We start from the raw sequence: 21,526 nt of genomic DNA on the forward strand, positions 1-21,526 counted from the left end.
AGCCTTGCATCTGGCCCCAGAGGACCTGTATTCACATTTTGGCCTTTGCCCATTTCTCCCTCTGGGGTCTACACCTGTCACTTCCCTTTTCAGTAAAATAGGAGCACTGGACTCCCGGCCAGTGATAGGATAACCTTGTGATAGGATTTGACATCACTGGACCAGCATTCGAATCCTCCCCTTCCCATTTGGCGGGTTCTGGGACAAGCCACAACCTCTCCGGTCCCCATGAGGGGGTCGCCCTTTCAGCTCTGACCTCTGTATTCTTTCCCACTAACTCATGGCTAAAAATCTACCATCTAGCCCAAACCTTTGATTTTAAAGATAAGGAAACTGAGGCTCAGAATCATCAGCTTCTTGCCACCCCCTTGGGCAGTATCTTTACACCGAAGCAGAGCTGACCTATGGGACAGCCTCCCTTGCCTGGAAGCTTCTCCCTCCTCCCCATCCCTTGGGATCTCCAGGGCCCTTTAGGGAGGCAACATCAATGCATTTATCCAAAGACTGTTCTATACCAAACACTGAACTTCCCAGTCCCTTCCTCAGGGGGCTGACACTCTGCCCGATGAGATGGCCACATTAGGACCAGCTCAAGGGTCATCTTCAGGGAACAAGAGCCCCCTCTGATCCCCTTGCCGTCCCCCCACCACCACCATTAAATTGCTTTATGTAGACACTATGTCCATGACTTTATTAGTGTAGAGAATAATCATAATAAACTGCCTAGCACTTATGTGGCACTTTAAGGTTTGCACAGTGCTTTAGAAAGATCTTATTTGTTCCTCACAGAAACTCTGGGGGTAGGGGATATCACCTCCATTTTACAGATAAGGAAACTGAGGCAGGCAGGGGTTACGTGATTTGCCCAGGGTCTCACAGCCAGTGGCTGAGGTGAGTCATCCTCAAGCCAACTTTTGCCCACTGCCTGTCCCTCTCACTCATGTATATTTTGAACTTCTCCATGTCCACATTTCCACATTGGAGGCCCCCACCCAAAATGGAGGCCAGAGCCTAGCCCCCAGAGGGTCCCTACTAGATGGCAGGTGAGTTTCAGGAGCAGCTGGGGAGGGCACGGAGCCTTGAGCCCGGGCCCCCCAGCTTTGTCTCTGACATCCTGCACGGTCTGGGCAAAGCCCTACTTTTCTATCTGGGTACCAGCAGCCTTCTCTCTGCCATGTCTCCTTCTCTCTGGGAGGACCAGACACGATGGGGATGGAGAGAGGGCTGGCAGAGCTCCTTGGGCAGTGGGCAGTGCTGCTCAGTGACTGGGGCCCTGCAGATCCCACTTCCCCTCCCTTCTCTCTCCCCCCCAGGTGTTCACTGGCATCTTCACGGCAGAAATGACCTTCAAGATCATTGCCCTGGACCCCTACTACTACTTCCAGCAGGGCTGGAACATCTTCGACAGCATCATTGTCATCCTGAGCCTCATGGAGTTGGGCCTGTCCCGCATGGGGAATCTGTCAGTGCTGCGCTCCTTCCGGCTGGTAAGTCCCCCCCCTCAGGCCCTCGGCCCTCCACGGCCCCCCCAAACCAGGCTCAGAGTCAGAGCCGGGACCGGACCCCGGCCGTGCTCCCACTACCTGTAGGAACCGGGGCGGGTCGTCTCCCTCCTTGGGCCTCTGGAAGGCAAAGTGGCCATAATCCCATGCCTTCCCCTTCCATCCCCAGCTGAGGGTCTTCAAACTGGCCAAGTCCTGGCCCACCCTGAACACGCTCATCAAGATCATCGGCAACTCGGTGGGGGCGCTGGGGAACCTGACTCTGGTGCTGGCCATCATTGTCTTCATCTTCGCCGTGGTGGGCATGCAGCTGTTCGGGAAGAACTACTCGGAGCTGAGGCACCGCATCAGCGACTCGGGCCTGCTGCCCCGCTGGCACATGATGGACTTCTTCCACGCCTTCCTCATCATCTTCCGCATCCTGTGCGGGGAGTGGATCGAGACCATGTGGGCCTGCATGGAGGTGTCCGGGCAGTCCCTGTGCCTGCTCGTCTTCCTGCTCGTCATGGTCATCGGCAACCTGGTGGTGAGTGGGACCCGGCCCCTCCTCCCTCCCAGAGGGGCGGCCCCGTGGGCTGGGGGGGGAGGGGAACCTGTTGTCTGTCCTCTGTTCTCAAAGACCACATGACGTCGGGAAGGTCCGCCCTGAGACGCGGGAGGATTTCCAGCCTCAGTTTCCCCTCCAGAGCCATCTGGGTCCAGTGACCAGGTAGAAATCAGCATGGCTGGAGATGGCCCAGGAGGCAACAGGGACCTCAGGCTTTTTAAGCTGAGGTCTTTGGGAGATCTTAGTTTGACCCAGGCAGCACTCATTCAGTGCCCGAGGCAAAAAAAAAAATCAATGTGGGAAGTAAAGGCACTCTGGGTTTCCCACCATGGAGACAGGCCAGTCCAGCCGGGGGGGGGGCCTCTGGAGAGGGAGGGAGCCCCCACTGGGTGTAAGGGGGAGGTGAGAAGAGAGGAGCTGCAGGGGCGGACAACGGCACTCCCTTTCACACAATTATCAGCATGTAACGCGGGGTCGTTTCATTCTTCGCTTTGGTATGACGGGCTTGCAGGAGGGCATCTGGGCCACAGGCAAGGAGGCCGGACTGCCTAATGGCTGGAGCAATGGGCTTGGATGCAGGGAGATTTCACCTCTGATTTTAGCCCTGTTGCCAGAGGGGAATCGCATGGCGTCCTTGGGCCTCGGGTGCCTGGGCTGGACTGGCCAGCCTCTGTGAGGAGGCTGGGAGGCTGAGAACCCTGTCAGGCTGCTCTGTGTGTGTGTGTGGTGAGGGAAGGAGGGGCCCGTCTGCCTCAACACACTCGGGGAGAAGCCGAGTCTCTCCAGACAGAAAGCAGCTTTCATTTACCTGTCGGCTGCTCGCCCACGGGAGCTCTCCATCTGACAGCAGTGGGTGCCGCCGAAGCAAGAAGGCTCCTCTTGTGGGTGGAGCAGAGTGGGCTCCCACTGGCGGGCCCCTTCTCTGGCTCATGTTTCCCACATCTGGAGGGGTTCGGGGCCTTCTTGCAGACTGGCAGCATCCACTCTTGGAATCCCTGACAACTGGGCCAGGCTTCCCTCCCCTGATCACTGTCCCAAGCTTCCTTTCCCTGATCACTGGCCCAGGCGGGACTCTGTCTAGTGCTGGCGCCAGCTTGGCCAGGGTGCCCAGTGAGTATTGTCTTCCTCCTGGTACAGAGGAGGAAGCAGCCGGGACAGGTGCCAGGTAGACCTGGCTAAGAAGCTAAGACTTCTGCCCGCTGGCTCGGCGCCATTTCCCCCTTTCAGATTTATAGGTAACACAAAAATAGGAGACTTCTTTGACTTGGCAGCCGGCATCCCACAGACCTGCAGCTTCCCCAGGAGGGTGAAGGGTCTCAGTTTGGAGACTGCCTGGAATTAATGCGTACAGGACCCAGATCAGTGGAGCCAGGCAGTGAAAGAGCTGGGGAAGATCAGCCTCACAGCCACCTTCCCGGTGCCTCCTGGGTAGTGCACCCACGGTGCCTTGGGAACTGTCCCCCCTTGGCAGGAGATGAGCTCGGGGTCTAGAGGAGCACAGGTCAGCCTTGGCTCCTAAAGTAGAAGCTTCTCGATGGATTGGAGAGAGCCCGGCCTGGCTGTGGTCTCTAACTTAAACAAGGCCTTTAGTCCCATCTCTGCGGCTCTTGCCTCTTTAATGTGGGGTCAAGGACAGGAGAGGAGCAAATAAAGTACCCTCCTTTCTTTGGAGAGGTGGGGGGCCAGGGGCACAGAGTTTCACATGCACTGTCCCAGCCGGTCACCATGTCCGCTGATGACACATAATTGGTTTCCTCCTTACAAAGGAGCCTCATCGGGCTGGGATTGAGCCGTGTCCGGAAACGACTGCAGCCCTCCCCAGAAATATTATTTCTTTAATAAAGGAGTGGGTGGGATGGGATGTACTTTAGCCCCTTCCAGCTCCAGTTTTTCTTGAATGATTTTATGAATGGAGGGCCCGTACCTTGTACTAACAGGCTTCCAGAGCTCCCGTCCCGAGAACAAAAGGCGACAATTATCTGTCTGCATGGAGGCCGTGGGAGGATCCCGGTATCGCCAGGGAGTGTGGGGGCTGCTGGCAGATTTGTACAGAACCTTCCTCAGTGGTGTCTGCGGCGGGCTCCAGACATCATCCCTGCAGCCATTCTGGGAGCAGGGAAGGGATGGCTTATGGGAGAGAGAAGCAGAACTACCTTGAGCCAGAGGAGAGGCAGGGGTTCCTTTAAATGGCAGCATCCAGTCTCCGGGCAAGGTCCAGGGCATCAACGTGCTCCCTAAAATGCAGCTTCCCCAAGGGCGCAGTCCTCCGGGTGTGCTCCAAGGCCATCTTCGGGCCCCTTCTGCCCATGGCTTCCCGGCAGCAATGGACGCCAGATCCCTCTTTTGACTCCTGTCTCTCCGAGACGACGCTCTTCCTGCTCAGGATCTTGTAGCCAGCAGGGAGTTCTTTCCTCCCTGTCCTTCCCATCCTTTACCAAGCAGGTGATCTGTTTTTCATTCAAAGGAGGACGCGACATTCGTCTCTCTCCGGTGTATCTCCTTCGGGGAGGTCCGCTGCCCCAGCCCGGCTGGGAGATTTGGCTCCTACTCCATCATCCGATATGGGAAGCTGCCCTCCCACTCTCCATTACCCATGAACATGGTCTTCGTCATGGTCACGGGGAGCCCTGTGAACAGAGCTAAGGAGAGAACCAGGACTGAACACTAGACATCTCCCTCCCAGTTGACACAAGTCCATCGCTCCTCTTTGAGGCTGGCCAGTCACATAGCCCTGGGGCCACAGAATCAGAGTAGCCAGCCTCCCTCTCGCCATCTTGTCCCAAGAACGGCCAGTTCTCTGTTAAATGCCTTGCCGGAAACTGAAGATACTTTTTCTAGGGCCTCCCTAACCACATAGTCCAGATGAAGGTGAACATCCCTTGGGGCAACCCTTGAGAGCACAGGAAAATGGACAGAGCTGGAAGCTGGGCCAGGACAGGACCAGGAAAGAAAGTATTAATTGGATCTAGCAAGTGGCAATCTCCCAAGCTCTAAAGTGGGCTGAGATGTCTACAGGCAATAAGTCTATTAAGCACCTACTGTGGGTCAGATATTGTGTGGTGGAGTGGGGAGAGAAAGGGGCAAAAAAAACAGTTTCTGCTCTCGAAGCTTAATGAGGAGACCATATCTCAGACAGATCTTAGCTTCAGTTCATCAAGAGCAAGTGATTTTCCTGTTGGTCTCCTTAACACTTCCATAGCTTGTTCTTAACAAAAGGATGTTGATCGATTGAATCCAAGAGAGGCCAGCTCTTGATCAGGGAGTCCTCTGGGATGTGGTCCAAGGACATCCTAACTAAGCTCTTGCTATTGGTCCCTTTCCCCAAAGATCATCCTCCTCCCCCTGATCCTCATCCTCTTTCCCTTCATTCTCCTCTTCATCCTCCTCAATATCCTTCCTCTCCTTTTACTCCTTCTATTCTTATCCTTCTCCTTCCATCCCCTTCCTCCTCATTCTTCTCCTCCCATTTCCCCTCTTTTTACTTCTTCATCCTTCTCCTTCTATTTCCCCTCCTTGTTCTTCCTCATCCTTCTCTTCCTATCTCCCTTCCTCCTCTTCCTTCTTCCTCATCCTTCTCCTATTTTCCCTCCTCCTTCTTCCTCATCCTTCTCTTCCTATTTCCCCTCATCCTTTTCCTTACTTCTTCATCCTTTTCCTCCCATTTCCCCTCCTTGTCCTTCCTCATCCTCCTATCTCCCCTCCTCCTCTTCCTTTCCCCCCATCCTTCTCCTTCTCCTTCTGCTCTTCCTACTCTACTCCTTCCTCATCATCATTCACTAGAATTCACTTAGCACAGTGCCTGGCACACAATAGGTACCCAATATACATGGAAGGATTTATTGGTGAGGGGCTTAAGGGCTGATGTTCCCTTTCTTTTCACTTTTCACTTCATCTAGCCTGACATCAGCAGTCATAACAGCTGCCGTCTGTAGAAAGTTCATCCAACAAGTTTACCAGAGGCAGAGCCTCCTCCAATTTAGCCACCCCTGCAGGCTTTTCCAGCCCTCCTAGAACTTCTGCTCTAGAGCAGACCTTAGAGATTACCCAATAGCAGCCTCCTCGATTACAGCAGGAGATCACAAGATCCAAGGTCACACAATTGTTTTTTCTTTGGGGGCATCCCCTTTGCCTAAGACAATGCCCAGAATTTCATAAATGCCTGTTGAGCTTCATTGAACAACAGCAGTGGGCAGCTGCTATGATTGGGCCCCTTTTACAGATGAGCAGTTAAGTGACTTGCCTGGGATTGTGTCTGGGGCAAGACTTGAACCCAGTTATCGTTCTCACCATTAGACAACCCTGTCTCTATTGCTGATCCAGAAATCACTTTAATGATGGTTTGTTTGAATTACCTTCCATGTGACCTCCCTGCCCTCGCGTTTGACCTGAAGTGGGATGCCCCCTGCAGTGTAGGAAGGTCCCACTCCCCCCTTCCTTTTGCCCACCCCCACCCTTCTAAGGGGTCACTATCAGTTACTAAACTGAGGCCCGGGCCTCAAGTACGGGAGACACAGACTACACTCAATAGGCTTTTCCTGGACTCCTAATGCCCCAGATCCAGAAGCGCTCTTGGAGACCATTGGGTAGCAGCCCCTCGATTACAGATCACACAGGAAGAGGGATAAAGCGGTCTGACTCCCAATCCACGCCCCATCCAAACAATTGCCTCAGTTCCTGTCATTTTCTAGGTCTGGAAGGGAATATGGGTTCCCCAGCCCCCAAATGAGTGCTTCCTGAGGATGCTGTGAGGGTCCTGAGTGGTTGACCAGGAAGGGAGTGGGGAGGACTCTGCCCCTCCCTGCAGCCTGAAGCCCACCCCAAGAAGCCTTAGCAAGGGCACGGGGTGACCTCCTCCCAGAGGCCGGGCGGAGAGGCGCTTTTCTGGGCAGCTGGTTGAGCCGCCAAGCCCCTTCCGAAGGCCGCCCCCTTCAGCCTCCGCAGGGCCGGCCGCCTCCTCCGTGATTCAGGCTGGAGCTGCCTGTCGCTGAGGGGGCGGAAGCCAGCCACTCACTGAGATTGCCATTTAAGTGGGAAGTGATTATGGTTTGGGGGCTGACAAACATCAGTGATTTATCTGGAGAACTAGGAATCAGGAGGCAGAATCTCCCAGAATCCCCAAAGCAGAGGGATCCAGAGCCCAGTGCAGCCCAGCTCCAGAGGGAAAGAGCTGCCAGGATGGGGAGGAGGTGACTGAGTCCCACCTCTGGCACTAGCTCTGTATCTCCAGGTCTTTTTTTATCTCTGACCTTCAGTTTACTCATTTGTAAAATAGAGCTGATAACTCGCCTCCCAGGTTTGGGGAGGGCAGGGGTTTGATGATGGCTGAGGTCTTTCAGCCCTGGATCTCTGCTGCTCCAACAGCTGATCCAACCCCATCCACACGAGCAGTCTTCTCCTCCCATTTCCCCTCCTTTTATTTCTTCATCCATCTCCTCTTATTTCCCCTTCTTGTCCTTCCTTATCCTTCTCCTCTTATCTCCCCTCCTCCTCTTCCTTCTTCCTCATCCTTCTCCTATTTTCCCTCCTCATCCTTCCTCATTCTTCTCCTCCTATAGAACGCATCCAATGAGGGAAGACTCACTGCCTCCCAGACAGCCCATTCTGCTTTAGATTGGCTCCAGTCACTAGGGAACTTGTCCAGCTGTCCAGCCAGCAGCTGCTTCCCATCCTTCTGCCTGCTGTTCCTTGTTGCATCCTCTGGGACCGAGTAGATCCAGCCAAATGCCTGTGCCATGGGGCCACCTTGTGGGACTTTCAATCGGCCCCGGCCCCGGCCCAGGTCTTCTCCAGGTCACATCTCCCCTTTTCTCCACTTGACTTCTGGTCCCATCTCTGGGGACCTGGCCACCTTTTTCCAGGTGCTATCTGAAAGCAGCAATGTCCTTAACACAATCCTGCAGGTGGGTCTGGTCCAGCAGGGCCGTAGTTCCACCTCATTCAGGGCGAGGACCAAGATCCAGCTGGCTTTTTGGCTGCCCCAGTGCATTACCGACTTGCCGTCCACCAAGACCCTCAGATCTTTTCCCCATGAGCATCACTTTCCCAACCCCTGTTTTTGTAGCCGATTGTTTAAACCCAAGGATAAATTATCACATTTATTCCTATTCAGATTTCCCTTTTCAGATGTGGCTTCATAGACATGCATTAACCATAGCCCCTCCTCATCCTCTCAGGGGAAGAAGGCTTGCACCACAGTGACCACTTGTTCCCACTTGCTGACATCCTTTGAAAACCTATTTCTTTAATAGGGAGGATTATCTCTCCCAGAACAGCTAGGTAGTTCAGTGGATAGAGTGCTGGGGCTGGAGTCAGGAAAACTCCTTCCAAATCCAGCCTCAGACACTTCTTAGTTGTGTGACCCTGATCACACCACTTCACCCTGTTGCCTCAGTTTCTTTATCTGTAAAATGAGCTGGAGGATATGGTACACCACCCCAGTTCCTTTGCCAAGAAAACCCCAAACGAGATCATGACGATTCAGACATCTCTGAACAAGAACATTCTCCTCCCCTCCAATTTTGTCATTTTCAAATGTGTTAAGCATCACATCTGTTCCTTTCTCCAAGCCTTTGACAGGAACTGGGGGCAGTGGCAGTAGTCGAAGAGCAGGAGTTCAGGAGCCGGGCCAAGAACGGAGCCTTGTGGCACTCTACCGTAGACATTTCCAGCTTTCTCAGTCCCCCATGAATCCCCAGTCTTGGAGCATTTATCTGGTCCTGATCTTGCCTGAGTGTACATGTCTCCATGTTGTCCACAAGGCTACTTTCCTAGTCAGTCAGTGAATGTTCATGAAGCACCTACTGTGTGTCACTACTTTGTGAATACTGCTTTCATTCAGAAAAGAAAATGGGAAGGGCTCAAAGTTTAAGGGGGTGTCTTAGGAGCAAAGTGTACTGTTGGGGAAGGGGTCAGACAGGAGTGTGTGAAGGTCCAGGACTGAATCACAAAGTCGGGAAATCAATGAGAACCTCGTGACCCTCTGATCCAAACTGTCCATAAACAAGAGTCCCCCTCATCTCTACACACCAGATGGCCAGTTCACCTTTGCCTCATGTCACCCCCTTCTGCTTTGGTAGCTCGAAATGGGAGCTGGTGTTTCCGACATTCAGCTGAAATCCGCTTCTCTGGCTTCTGGACCTTCTCAGGGCTCCTGTACCCAGCTCCTTTAACCAGCTTCAGACGCAGGGTCACAGAGCCCTTTGCCAGTTGCTTTGCGCTCCCAGATGCTCTCCCTCTTATCTTACCTGCCTGCAGGGTTGTGTTAATGGTAGTTGTGTTAATGGCCTTAAATTCAAATCCCACCTCAAGACACTTACTAGCTGTATGACCCTGGGCAAGTCCCATAAGCCTGTTTGCCTCAGTTTCCTCATCTGCGAAATGAACTGGAGAAGGAAATAGCTTGCCATTTCCTTCTTGCCAAGAAGTAGCTCACTACTCCGGTATCTCTGCCAAGGAAACCTCAAATGGCCCAGCAGCTGAATCTGGAAGGAGGAGGTTTAGTCAGTGATGGTTTGGACCAGTCTGGTGTGGCTACCTGGGACCCAAAGGACCAAGACAGAGGTCAGAGGAGTCCCAGCCTCAGACAAACAACAGGAGCCATCCAGAGGCTAGAAAAACATGGCAGGGGAGTCTGATTTGGGATATGGGAGAGGGAAGGACAGGCTGGCAAGCAGTTATTATCGGGGAAATTTGACAGATGGACAGTAAGCTTTAGCAGGTTCAGCAGCAGCTAGAGGCCCCCAGCCATGGCTAGAGAGAAAGCAGAAATGCAACTCTAGTCTCCAGACGGATGTAGGGACAAAGCAGAACTACAGCTGGGAGGGCATCAGGAAAGAGCACAAGTCTGGGATTAAGAAACTAGGACCAAAGGACAGATTTAAGAGACGGTGGCAAGTTGGAGGGCTTGAAGCTAAGAGGCTGCCTTGGGAAGCATGTCCTTCCCCAGCTGGGAGCAGGGATGTTCCTGGGCAGCTCAAATGGCCCCAGCCACGAGGGGTGGAGTGGCAGAGACAGAAAGGGCAGAGGCTCTCCTGGACAAGAATCTGGATCTGGAGTCAAGCTAGCCTGGGGCCCAATCTGACCGTGGCGCCCTTAGACTCTGCCTGCCCAGACAGAAGGCAGCTTAGCTGTAGTCCATGGAGAGTTGGTCATAGGATGAGGAACTGGTTCAAACCCTGCTGCTGACACTTACTAGCTCTATGACTCCAAATACGTTACCTAACCTAGTAGGGTCTCAGCCTTCCAAATATCCAGTACACAGCCCAGTGCCAGCACATTGTAGGCATGTAAGTGAGACAGTTGGTGGATCTGCAAAATGGGACTAAATGATTTCAATAGTAAATAAATAGATGATAGAAAGATGGAGGGACAGAGACAGAGGAGAGAGAAGAGAGACAGACAGAGACAGAGGAGAGAGAGAGACAGAGAGAAAATACCAGCACTTGCTATGTGTCACTCACTGGGCTAGGGCTAAGAATAAAGATACAAGCAGGAAGATAGTCCCAGACTTTGCTTCCATTCTAATGAGAGAAGAACTGCATCAGGGGAGTAGAGAGAGGAAGAGGAATGGCTGGGGAAAAAGAAGAAAAATCCAGATGTTTATAGTGAGCCTAACAACATAGTCACCCATCAAAGGTCCTTCCTTCCAAAACTCAAATGAGATGCTTTCTGTAAAACCCATAGAGATGTCACTTCTTTCTTAGTATTTCAATTACTGAGACAGTTTGGTCTTCTAAATGAAGGAAGGAAACAGGCCTTGGGGCTGGAATTAGCCCAGTGAAGAGGATTGCCGAGCTCTTGCTCTGCCCTGGATCGAGGCCTCCACCAATTGGTATCCTAAGTGTCCTTGATGCTTCCACTGGATGAGCTTCCCCTCCTCCCCCTCACAATCCTCACCCCCACCTGCACCTCACTGGATCTATTTCTGTCTCTCCGGAGATGGCTGAGAACAGGTTCGTGGGAATGGCCCAACATGGAAGCCCAGACCCATCGGTTCGAAGCAGAGAGTTGGCTGGATTAGGCAGAGGGGAAGTTATGCCGAAATGAGAGGTGGGAATAAGGTCAGGGGTTCTGTCTGGAACAGAGATGAGGTCAGTTTGAGGGAATGGCTTTCACTGATGAAAGGGCTTCCTGGACTGGGCTGTGGATTTCCCAGAGGCCTACCTCTCAGGACACTCCCCAAGGCTGTCATAACTGTGATTCTCTCAAAAGCAGTAGAACTCATGAAATTCATTTTCCCAACACCATAGAATTTCATAGGATTGCAGCTTTAGGGCTGGGAAGGACCCTGGAGTCCATCAAGGTTCATTCTGCAGAGTTAGGCACAGAGTCCGTGTCTGAGGCAAAACTTGAAGCCAGGTCCTCCTCACTCACATGGAGAGCAGCACACTATACCCTCTCAACTAAGCATGTTGCCTCCTAATTTCAGAAAGGGACACCCACTTCCCTTAGCTTTCGGTTCAGTCCAACCTCTACCCAAAAGGAATCCTCAATATAATATTCCTAAATTGTCCTCTTTCTATTTTACAAGATATTTATACTTTTAAAAAAAACTGAGAAGGAAAGTCACATACCTGGCCAAGGTCACACTGCATTTGTACTTATATATAAATTAATCAGTCAACAAGCATTTATTTTTAATATATTTTCTTTTCCCCAATTATACATGGTAAAACAGATTTTTTAATTTTTTTAAGTTTTGAATTTCAAATTCTATCCCTACCTCCCTTTCTCTTTCCCCCTCCCTGAAATGGCAAGCAGTCAGATGTAGTTTCTATGTGTACGATCATGTAAAAATTTCCATATTAGCACATTATGTACAAGAGAACTCAAAAGAAAAGGCATGAAAGAAAGAAAATGAAAACCAGCACGCTTCAGTCTGTTCAGACAATATCACTTCTTTCTCCAGAGGCAGATGGTTTGCTTCCTCATTAGTCCTTTGGGATTGTCTTAGATGATTATGTTGCTGAGAACAGCTAAATTATTCACAGTTCTACATCCCACGATCTTGCTGTTACTTTGTACATTTTCCTGGTTCTGTTTGCTTCACTTCACATCAGTTTATGTAAATCTTTCCAAGATTCTCCGAAATCATCCTGCTCATTGTTTTTAATGGCCCAATAGTATCCCTTCATCATCACATACCACAGCTTGGATGGCTATTCCCCAATTGATGGGCATCTCTTACTTTTCTAATTCTTAGTCATAACAAAAAGAGTTACTATAAATGCTTTCTTACAATAGGTTCTTTTCTCCTTTTTTATAGCTTTAGGATCTAAACCTAACAGTGATACCCAAACAAAAAGCTATGTATGGGTTTATAGGTCTTTGGACAGTTCTAAATTGCTCCCAGAATGGTTGGATCAATCAGTTCACCACTCTACTAACAGTGCATGTGTCCCAGTTTCCCTCCATCCCCTCCAACGTCCATCATTTTCCTTTTTTGTCATATAGGCAATCTAGTAGGTGTGAGGTGGTACCTTGAGTCAACAAGCCTTTATTAAGTGCTGTCAGGAGCTGTCCTGGGTGCTGGCGAACCAGATCAAAAAGTGAGAAAGTTCCTGCCCTCAGGGAGCTTAAATGACACTTGTTCCATGTTCCCAGCCCCTAGGGCCTATCAGCATCGGCTGACAGCTGTCAAATGCTGGCTAAAACCATCTCACAATCATGAGTCAAAGATAAGTTCTTCAAGAGCAGACATTGTTCCCATTTTTTTGTCTTTGTATCATTCATACCTAACACAGTGACCAGCAAGTAATAACCATCACTTCATAAATGCACACAGAACCAAGTGTTAATAGCTCCCTTAAACATCCCCCTTTCACAGATAAGGAAATTGAGGCTCAGAGACATGACCTACTTTGCCATGGCTGACACAACTAGAAGGTGTCAAAGGCAGGATTCAAACTCAGAACTCTCCTGATGTTAAGCTCACTAATTTTTTGTTGTTGAGGCAATTGGGGTTAAGTGACTTGCCCAGGGTCACACAGCCAGGTAGTATTAAGTGTCTGAGATTAGATTTGAACTCAGGTTCTCCTGAGTTCAGGGCTGGTGCTCTATCCACTGCACCACCCAGCTGCCCCTGTTAAGTTCACTATTATACCACCATGTCTCAATGAAACCCTCGCTTTGACTTGACCTAATGTAGAATTTTCCTCAGTGAAGGACACTTCCTCCTCGAACTAGCTAGCAGGCTCATTGCCAGGAGCTTGGTGTCCAGGGCATTAGAATATATGCTCTTTGAGCTCAGGGAATAGTTCTACCTTTGCATCCCCAACATGCAGCACAGTGTCTGATACACAGTAGACATTTAATGCATGCTTATTGACTGACTAAGTGACTGATCCCCTTTTTTTCTCTAGAAAAGGATCACAGAATCCCCAAAGAACAGATGTCAGTGTCAGTGGAAATGGCCTGACCAGCACTATTCTGTGATTACATCAATGGAAGGGGCTTAACCCCTCACTTTACAAATGAAGAAACTGAGACCCAGAGAGATCAGATGTCATAGGATCCCAGATTGAGAGCAGGAAGAGACTTTGAACCTCAATACCCATGTTACAGAGAAGGAAACTGAGGCTCAGAGTGGTTAAGCAATCCAAGGTCACACACTCAATAAATTATAGAATCAGGATTTGAACTCAAATCCCAAGACAAGGCTCCATATCCATGACTGCTTTCACTGCCGTACAGTTCTGACCTTGTCAAATGAGTGTTTGGGCTTGAGTTCTGAGATTCCTTTGACTAATACTCCATAATTAAGGGTTCATTCATTTAGGGGGAGTTATTGGGCACCCCCAAGTGCCCAGCTTTGTGTTAGGCATTGGGAAGAAGGATTTATCCTCACACACAGAGTCTGCCATCAGCTTAGAATACTCAGAGACCAGCAGGGTGGGAAGGAGAGCTTATCCGCGAGTTGTGCTAATGGGAACCATTTTAAGTCACTGCTCCCAGAGGCTTTGAGGCATTGGAGCTACTGCCCTCCCTCAGTCCTAGCGTTATCCAGGGGGCAAGGGATAGAAGACTTCCTAGAGGAGCCAGGCCCAGAATGTGGCTTTGAAGAAGAAAGATTGGGGAGACTGAGCTGCTTCCCCTCCAGCTTGAGGCGCAGCCAGATCCATCTCCCCAAAGCACACTTGTCACCGCGTCCCCTCTCCCCTCCCAGGACCAGAGAATCAAGGGCAAGGCCTGCCTTTCACGGACTTTACATGTCACAAGCTGTCATCCCATTTCTCTGCACCTTGTCCCTTTCACAGAAAAAAGATTCTACATTCTGGGTTCCTCCTCTTACCTCCCACTTACTTCCCAATCCTTTGAAATCTGGCTTCCAGCCTAACCACTGAATGAAAGCTGTTCTTTACAAGGTGACCCACAGTCTCCCTGCCGCTCAGAGCCTGGACCTCCTTCCACCCCCAGCCCACCCCAGTTCTCATCCCCCTTGACCTCTATGGAGCTTTTCCCACTGTTGACCTCCCAGAGATATGCTCCTCTCTTGGAGTCAGGGACAGGACTCTCTCCTGATGCCCCGAGACCAACCTGGCCACTCCTTGGGATCCTCCTGTTGGATCAAAAAACATCTTCTACCTACTGACTACAGGAAGGACAGGTTTTATTTTACACTGTCTCTGTGTGTGTGTGTGTGTGTGTGTCTGTCTGTCTGTCTGTCTGTCTGTCTCTGTGTGTGTGTGTGTGTATCTCTCTCTCTGTGTCTCTCTCTGTCTGTCTGTCTCTGTCTCTCTGTGTGTGTCTCTCTCTGTCTCTATCTCTCTTCTCTCTTTCTTTCTCGTTCTCTCTTTTTTCTCTCTGTATGTTTGTGTCTTTCTCTGTTTCTCTTTGTGTGCTTCTTTTTGTTCTCTGTGTGTTTTTTCTGTCTCTCTGTGTGTGTGTGTGTGTCTTTCTCCCTGTCTGTGTGTGTCGCTGTCTCTCTGTTTCTCTGTGTGTATGTCTGTCTCTCTCTATCTGTCTGACAAATAAAGGACTTTCCCACAGTCATACAACCAGTAAGTGTCTGAGGCTTAATTTGAACTCAGATCTTCCCTGTTCCAGATCCAGCACTCTACCCACTGTACTACTTAGCTGCCTTAAGCAGGGAAAGATTTATTAGGCATTTACTATGAGTGCCAAGTGCTGCACAGAATAGCAAAGATGCAAAAATATGCTAAAAACCCTCAAACAGTCCCTGACTGTAAGGATCTGACAGAAGAGGGAACACATGAACATCAGTGGATACACACAAGAGACATACAGCCTCTGACTCAATCAGTCGTCATTCACGCCAACCAAAGCACCCTCTCCGAGCTCATTTTCCCCTTGTTGGAACAGAAGCTCTTCTCTTCAGACATCAGGGGTATCTGCTCTATTTAACATCGCTTTAAAACTCCATCCTGAGTTTTTCTCTGTAACAAGCACTGCCTGATGGGTGAGTTTGCTGTTTGCCCCAAAATATTGATAGTGGATCCTGACCACTCTGAAGTGCCCTCCGCCCCCAGCATGCCGCGGGGTGGGCGTACTCTCTCAGCTGGACTCCAGGAACTTCATTTTGTCTCTCTAGATGCCCACAGAGCAGGGCCTGGGCTCCTGCCGTGGGCTGGCCCCAGCTGTGCTTTAGGCCCCGTGCCTGGCCCAGCACGGCACTGCTCTTCCTGGCAAAGACATGTCTGTATCGGAAAGCTGACCTCCCAGAAAGCCAATGCCAGCAGAAAGCCAAGGGCAGACATACCTGGACAGCACCAGGGCCTAGGAACCGATAGGGAAATGAGTCAAGCCCCTAAAGGAAAGGTTTCCACAAGGGTAATAAAAATGAAGGAAAGTCAACGTATACTTATAGCTTTTTCATCGGACAAGTCCCCTTGGTTGACTCCCCCAAAGTTTCCTATACTGGGAAAGGGGAAATTGTTGTGATGTCTCTGTCTACTCTCTGTTTCAATATATATGTATATATGTGTGGGTACATATATACATGTATATGTATATATATATATGTCATTTAATCCCTTCTCCTCCAAGAGATTCTCTATCATCCTCCTTCTATTACTTCTTTTCTTTTTTCTCTCTATATTTTTCTTTTTAAAATTCAAGTTAATTTTATTTTCAGTTCTGAATTTTCTCCCTCCCTTTATCCCCTCCCCTACTTATTAAGAAGGCAAGAAATATGATATTTATTTTACATTCATTTCGCATTTATGCAAAACATTTCAGAATTAGACTTGTTAAAAAAAAAAACTAGGAAAATAAAAGGGAAAAGGTGTTTCTGTCTGCATTCTGAGACCATCGGTTCTCTATCTGGAGATGGTGAGCATTTTATAAGAGGAAGCCTTTGGAGTTATGGTGGATCATTAAGGCAAAAGGACTAGTCTTTCAAAGTTGGTCATCCTCATGATATTCCAGTTACTGTGTACAATGTTCTCCTGGTTCTGCTCACTTCACTTTGCATCAGTTCATGAAAGTCTTCCCAAGAAGAGTTCAACCAAAGGCTACTTCATTTGCCACTGGGGGTCATTTTAAGTCTTGCATTAGCCAACCATGGTTAATGCCAACAGATGCCGTAGGATGGTGGCCATTGGGACATGGTGTTGCTGCCTCACCCTATATTTCCTCAGTCTTCTCCAGGGCACAGTAAAAATAAGACCTGATGGCCTCCAAAGCCTCTCCCACTTCCTTCATCCATCACTTCTTATGGCACAATGGTATCCCACTGGGCCCTCTTCTCTTCTCCCTCTCTACTGCTTCCTTTAGTGATGTCATCAAGCCCACGGATTGCATTATCATCCCTATCCTGATCTACTTCTCCATCCCCAACCTCTCGGCCGACCTCCAATCTCTCCAGCTGCCTTTCAGACAGTGCAAATGAATGTCCAACAGATATCTTAAACACAACATGTCCAAAATTAACCTCTCCTTATCTTTCTACCAACTCTCCCTGCTCCTCCTTTCCCTGTTACTATCCAGGACAACACCATCCTTGCGGTCTCCTACACTCCCAACTTAGGAGTCATCCTTGACTCTTCTTTCTCATCCTTCACATCCATATGGTTCCAAGGATTGCCCATTACACCTTTGTGACATCTCTCAAATACTCTTCCTCTCCTCTGACACAGACTTCATCACTTAACGCCTAGAGTATTACAGTCATCTGTTGGGGGGGGGGTCTGCCTGCATCAAGGCTCTTCCCTACTCCATTCTTTCCCCCAGAATAGTTTTCCTAAAGCCCAGATCCACCATGTCATCCCATACTCACTAAACTCTGGTGAACCCCATCACACATAGCCCCTCCAGATCAATTCAAAATGCCATTTGTCATACAAAGCCCTTCACAACCCCACTGCATCCCACCTTTTCAGTCTTTTTCCTCCTTACTCCTCAATACTTACTCTTTGATCCAGTGACATTGAGCTCCTGGCCATTTCACAAACAAGACCCATCTCTTGATTCCAGGCATTTTCTCTGTCCCCTGTACCTGGAAGACACTCCATCCACTGCACCAACTCTTGACCTTCCTAACTTCCCCTAAGACTCAGTAAAATCTCCTCTTCCACAGGAAGCCTTTCCCAAGCCCTCTTCATCCCAGCACCTTCCAGTCCCTCTTCCCTTGATTATTTCCTATGTATCCTGTATGTAGCTGGCTCGGCCATATTGTTTTGTTTATTGTCTCCTACCTTAGACTTGACTTCCCTTAAGACTCAGTAAAATCTCATCTTCTACAGGAAGCCTTCCCCAAGCCCTCTTCATTCTAATCCCTCCCAATCTCTCTTCCCTTGATTATTTCCTATGTATCCTGTATGTAGCTGACTCAGCCATATTGTCTTGCTTATCATCTCCCCCATTAGACTAGGGTCTTTGAGGGCAAGGGACTGTCTTCTCCTTCTTTTGCATCCCTAGTACAATGCCTGGCACATAGTAGGTGTTTAAGTGTTTGTCGGCTGACTAATGGGTAGAGTGCTGAACTGGGAACTGAAAAACCACACATTCAATGGTCCCCTCTGACATTAATCAGGGTGATCCTGGGCAAGTCACTGAAATTTTCTGAGCTTCAGTCTAATAATAATAATTCCCACAGTGCATGCCTCAGAAAGTTGTTGTGAGGTTCAAATAAGATATACATCCTAGACCCCTTAGCTAGTCAGTCTGCTGAAGCCTCGTCCTTTCTCACAGAATTGTAGTTTTAATTAATTGAAGGAAAGGTTAAGTTTTAGTTAGAGAGCAAGGAAAGTCAAGATGATATTTTTCGAACCGAAATCACAGACTCCCTGAAGTCCATCCACAGAAGGGGTTCATGGATCCCAGGTTAAGATGTTTCATTGTAGGGTGCCCCAATGGGAAGAGCAAGTGGCCTGGATGGACCAGGGCTCCTGGGCTAGCTGGATGCCCAGGACCCCCAAGATGCTGAAGGCCTGATTTCCAACCCAATGTGCTCCCTCCCCACTGATTTGCTGGTCTGCTGTTTCCCATTTCTTCCTCCCACCCTCTTTTCCCCCCATCCCTTTTTCCCAGAAATGAAACTGAGTAATGGGGCCAGAAGCCCTTCGAAGCAACTCAGAAGACTGAGGGCAAGGAAGAGTGAGGCCTCAGGAGGATGGGAAATGGAGAGTAGGGGAGAGGAGGAGGGACCAGCCAGGGCAGATGGAACTAGAGGCTTTTGAGAGCTGGGGGCAGGGAGACGATCTCTTTGTTTCCATCTAAAGAAAGAGGCAGTTTGGGGCCCATCCTGAGGGAGAATCCTGATGGAAAAGGCCCCAGTCTTGTTGCCACAATCGATCGGTCGTGAAGTAGTTATCCACTACCTACCCCATGCAGGGCACTGGACTAAGTGCTGGGGGCAGAGAGGAAAGCCAAAACAGCTTCTGCCCTTATAGCTCTGGGGCAAAGAGACACACGTTCAGGGCCCTTAAGACCATGGACATTTGGTCTCCTACCGCTAAAGTTTGGCTCTGGATCTTTGCATAAGGAATCCTCTTTCTCCCTCTGCTCTGCCTCCCAGAATCCTTAGTCCCTTCGCAGGTTCGGTTCAAGGTCCACTGGCTCCAGGTAGTCTATCTGGTCTCCCCCAATCTGTGGTCAGTGGCCTTTTCTTTCTCCTCAAACTACTGAGAATGGACTCCTTTCTTCATCCTTTATCCTACAAGTTGATGGCAATCTCCTTGAGGGCAGCGTCTATCTCCCTCTTCCCCAGACCCAGCACAATGGCTGGTCCATATTGGGGAATTAATGAATGCTTGCTTGATGTGCATGTGTGTATCATCCCCACTCCTGGGAGAATGTAAGCCCCTAGCGATCAGAGACTATTTGGATTTCGTCTTTGTGTCTCTACCCCCAACATATTGCCTGGCACACAGTAGGTGTTTATTAAATATTTCTTCAACTAGAAAAGGGTGAGATGAATGAATGAGTGAACAAATGAATGAATGAAACCACTAAATACTTACTATGGACTAAAAGGATATAAATATGAAGGGGAAAGGGAAGAGATGAAACGTTAAGCACCTACTATGTGCTTATGCTATGAATAAATGTAAGGATACTATGTGTAAAGCTAATTACAATTATTATTTCATTTGATTCAAGAAATTAAGTGTTTGCAGTTGTGGAAACTGAGGCGGGCTAAGAGGTTAAATTGCAGTTGTGGAAACTGAGGTGGGCTAAGAGGTTAAATGCAGTTGAGGAAACTGAGAGAGGCTAAGAGGTTAAGTGTTGCAGCTGAGGAAACTGGGACAGGCTGAGTTTGCAGTTGAAGAAACTGAGGCAGGCAGAGATGAAGTGATTTGGCCAGGGTTGCACAGCTAGCCAAAGTGTCTGAGGCTTGGACTCAGACTTTCCTGCACCCCAACCCAGAGCTCTATGCACTTCAGTGCTCAGTCTCTCAGTCCTTGTTTATATTCTAACAGGGAGAGCCAGTGCACGTAGGAAAGTCGTGACCAGGGAGACGCATGTTGGTCTGGAGGGGTACAGAGGTGGCAAATGGGGCCATAGGGAAGTAGCATGACATGTGCTCCACTTCCAGAAGCAAAGGCAAAGCTGATTTGATTATGAGCCCAAGCAATGGTGAGCAGGGATGCAGAGAGGGCAAAGGAGCAAGGAATTAGGGTAATGAGGCTGGTCCTGGGGGTGCTTCCCAGAGGCTGTATCCCTAGAGCAGGGCCCTGAAGGACCCCTTCAGTGAATGGGGTGAAGAATATTGAAGTCCTGAAGTACCAGAGGGGCCTGACCCCCTGCAATCAGGAAGGGCAGGAGCTAACAGACCCTTCTGCAGGGGGCTCACTTACAGGCGCATGCCATGTTTTTCAGGTCCTGAATCTCTTCCTGGCCTTGCTGCTCAGCTCCTTCAGCGCAGACAACCTGACGGCCCCAGATGAGGATGGGGAGATGAATAATCTCCAGCTGGCCCTGGCCCGGATTCAAAGGGGCCTTCGCTTTGTCAAGCGCACCACCTGGGACTTCTGCTGCAGCCTGCTCAAACGGCCCCGTGACATGGCCACCAGGAAGAAAGCCACAGGCCCGCCAGCCGTGCCCCCGGCCCCCAGTGGCCTGCCCAGCTGCGTGGCTGGCCACGGCTCCACAGAGCTGGAGAAGGTGCCCGAGACTGCCCGCAAGGAGACAAGGTTTGATGAGACGAAACCAGGCAACCCAAACTCCAGGGGTGCAGGCAAGGAACCAGGAGAGTTCCCCGGGGACCCAGAGTCATCTGTGCACGTGCCCATTGCTGTAGCCGAGTCAGATATTGAGGATCATGAGGAGGATGAGGATAACAGTCTCTGCACCGAGATGGAGTCCAGCAAACAGGTGAGCAGGAACGGGGCTGGGTCCTTGGCCAAAGGTGGGGGAGAACAGACCCTTTTCTTGGTGATCCAAGGCCTTGGAGGTGAACACCAGTACCATAATGTTGTAATACTGTAACGCTGTAAGTTGTGACACTGTGACACTGTCACATTGTGATGCTGTAACTCTGCAAGCTGTAACACTAACGCTGTAACATTGTGATGCTGTAACACTGCCATAAGGCAGTCGTGTCCTGAGGGCTCTGTTTGCCCCTGCACCCAATGTCCCCATCCTCCTGGCTCAGGATCTTTGGGTCTGCTCCGCCTTCCTGCTTCCCGCCTGTTAGCACTTCCTAGGATCAAAGGATTTGATTTGGGAGGACCTCAGATAGTTGCTGCAGAGATTCTTCACCGGGTCTGGCCTTGGGTTTTTGTTTTGTATTTCGAGAGCTACACTTCAGGCTAATTGCTTTCCCTTGGAAAACTGTGGATTTGTTATGCAGGAGCCAAAGGCTTGAAGGTACTATTCAAAGGCCACATGACACAAGACTAACAAGCTCTGATTGGATCCATCCCCATTAGTTTTTAAAATGAGAAACTGAGACCCAGACAGGGCAAGCTTGTGTAAGGCCAGCCAGGTCAAAGGTAGCAGATTTAGGATCTCTAACAAATGTGGCTCTGGGATGCTGGCAGTCAGCAGGACTTTGCTCCAGGCAAGGCATTCTGGG

General features: G+C 49.8%; 1 protein-coding gene across 2 annotated transcripts in view; it reads left to right on the forward strand.

Moving 5' to 3' along the window:
- The window catches only part of LOC100925158 (sodium channel protein type 5 subunit alpha), a 124,939-nt gene that overhangs the window by 63,173 nt on the left and 40,240 nt on the right, over positions 1–21,526 (forward strand). For both annotated transcript variants that reach the window (XM_031952487.1, XM_031952494.1), the window contains exons 14-16: positions 1,314–1,487; positions 1,672–2,028; positions 20,329–20,823. In XM_031952487.1, the coding sequence (XP_031808347.1) occupies positions 1,314–1,487; positions 1,672–2,028; positions 20,329–20,823 (1,026 nt within the window). The remainder of the gene's footprint in view (positions 1–1,313; positions 1,488–1,671; positions 2,029–20,328; positions 20,824–21,526) is intronic.

This window comes from Sarcophilus harrisii, chromosome 1 (assembly GCF_902635505.1).
Source record: "Sarcophilus harrisii chromosome 1, mSarHar1.11, whole genome shotgun sequence".
Classification (NCBI taxonomy): Eukaryota; Metazoa; Chordata; class Mammalia; order Dasyuromorphia; family Dasyuridae; genus Sarcophilus; species Sarcophilus harrisii.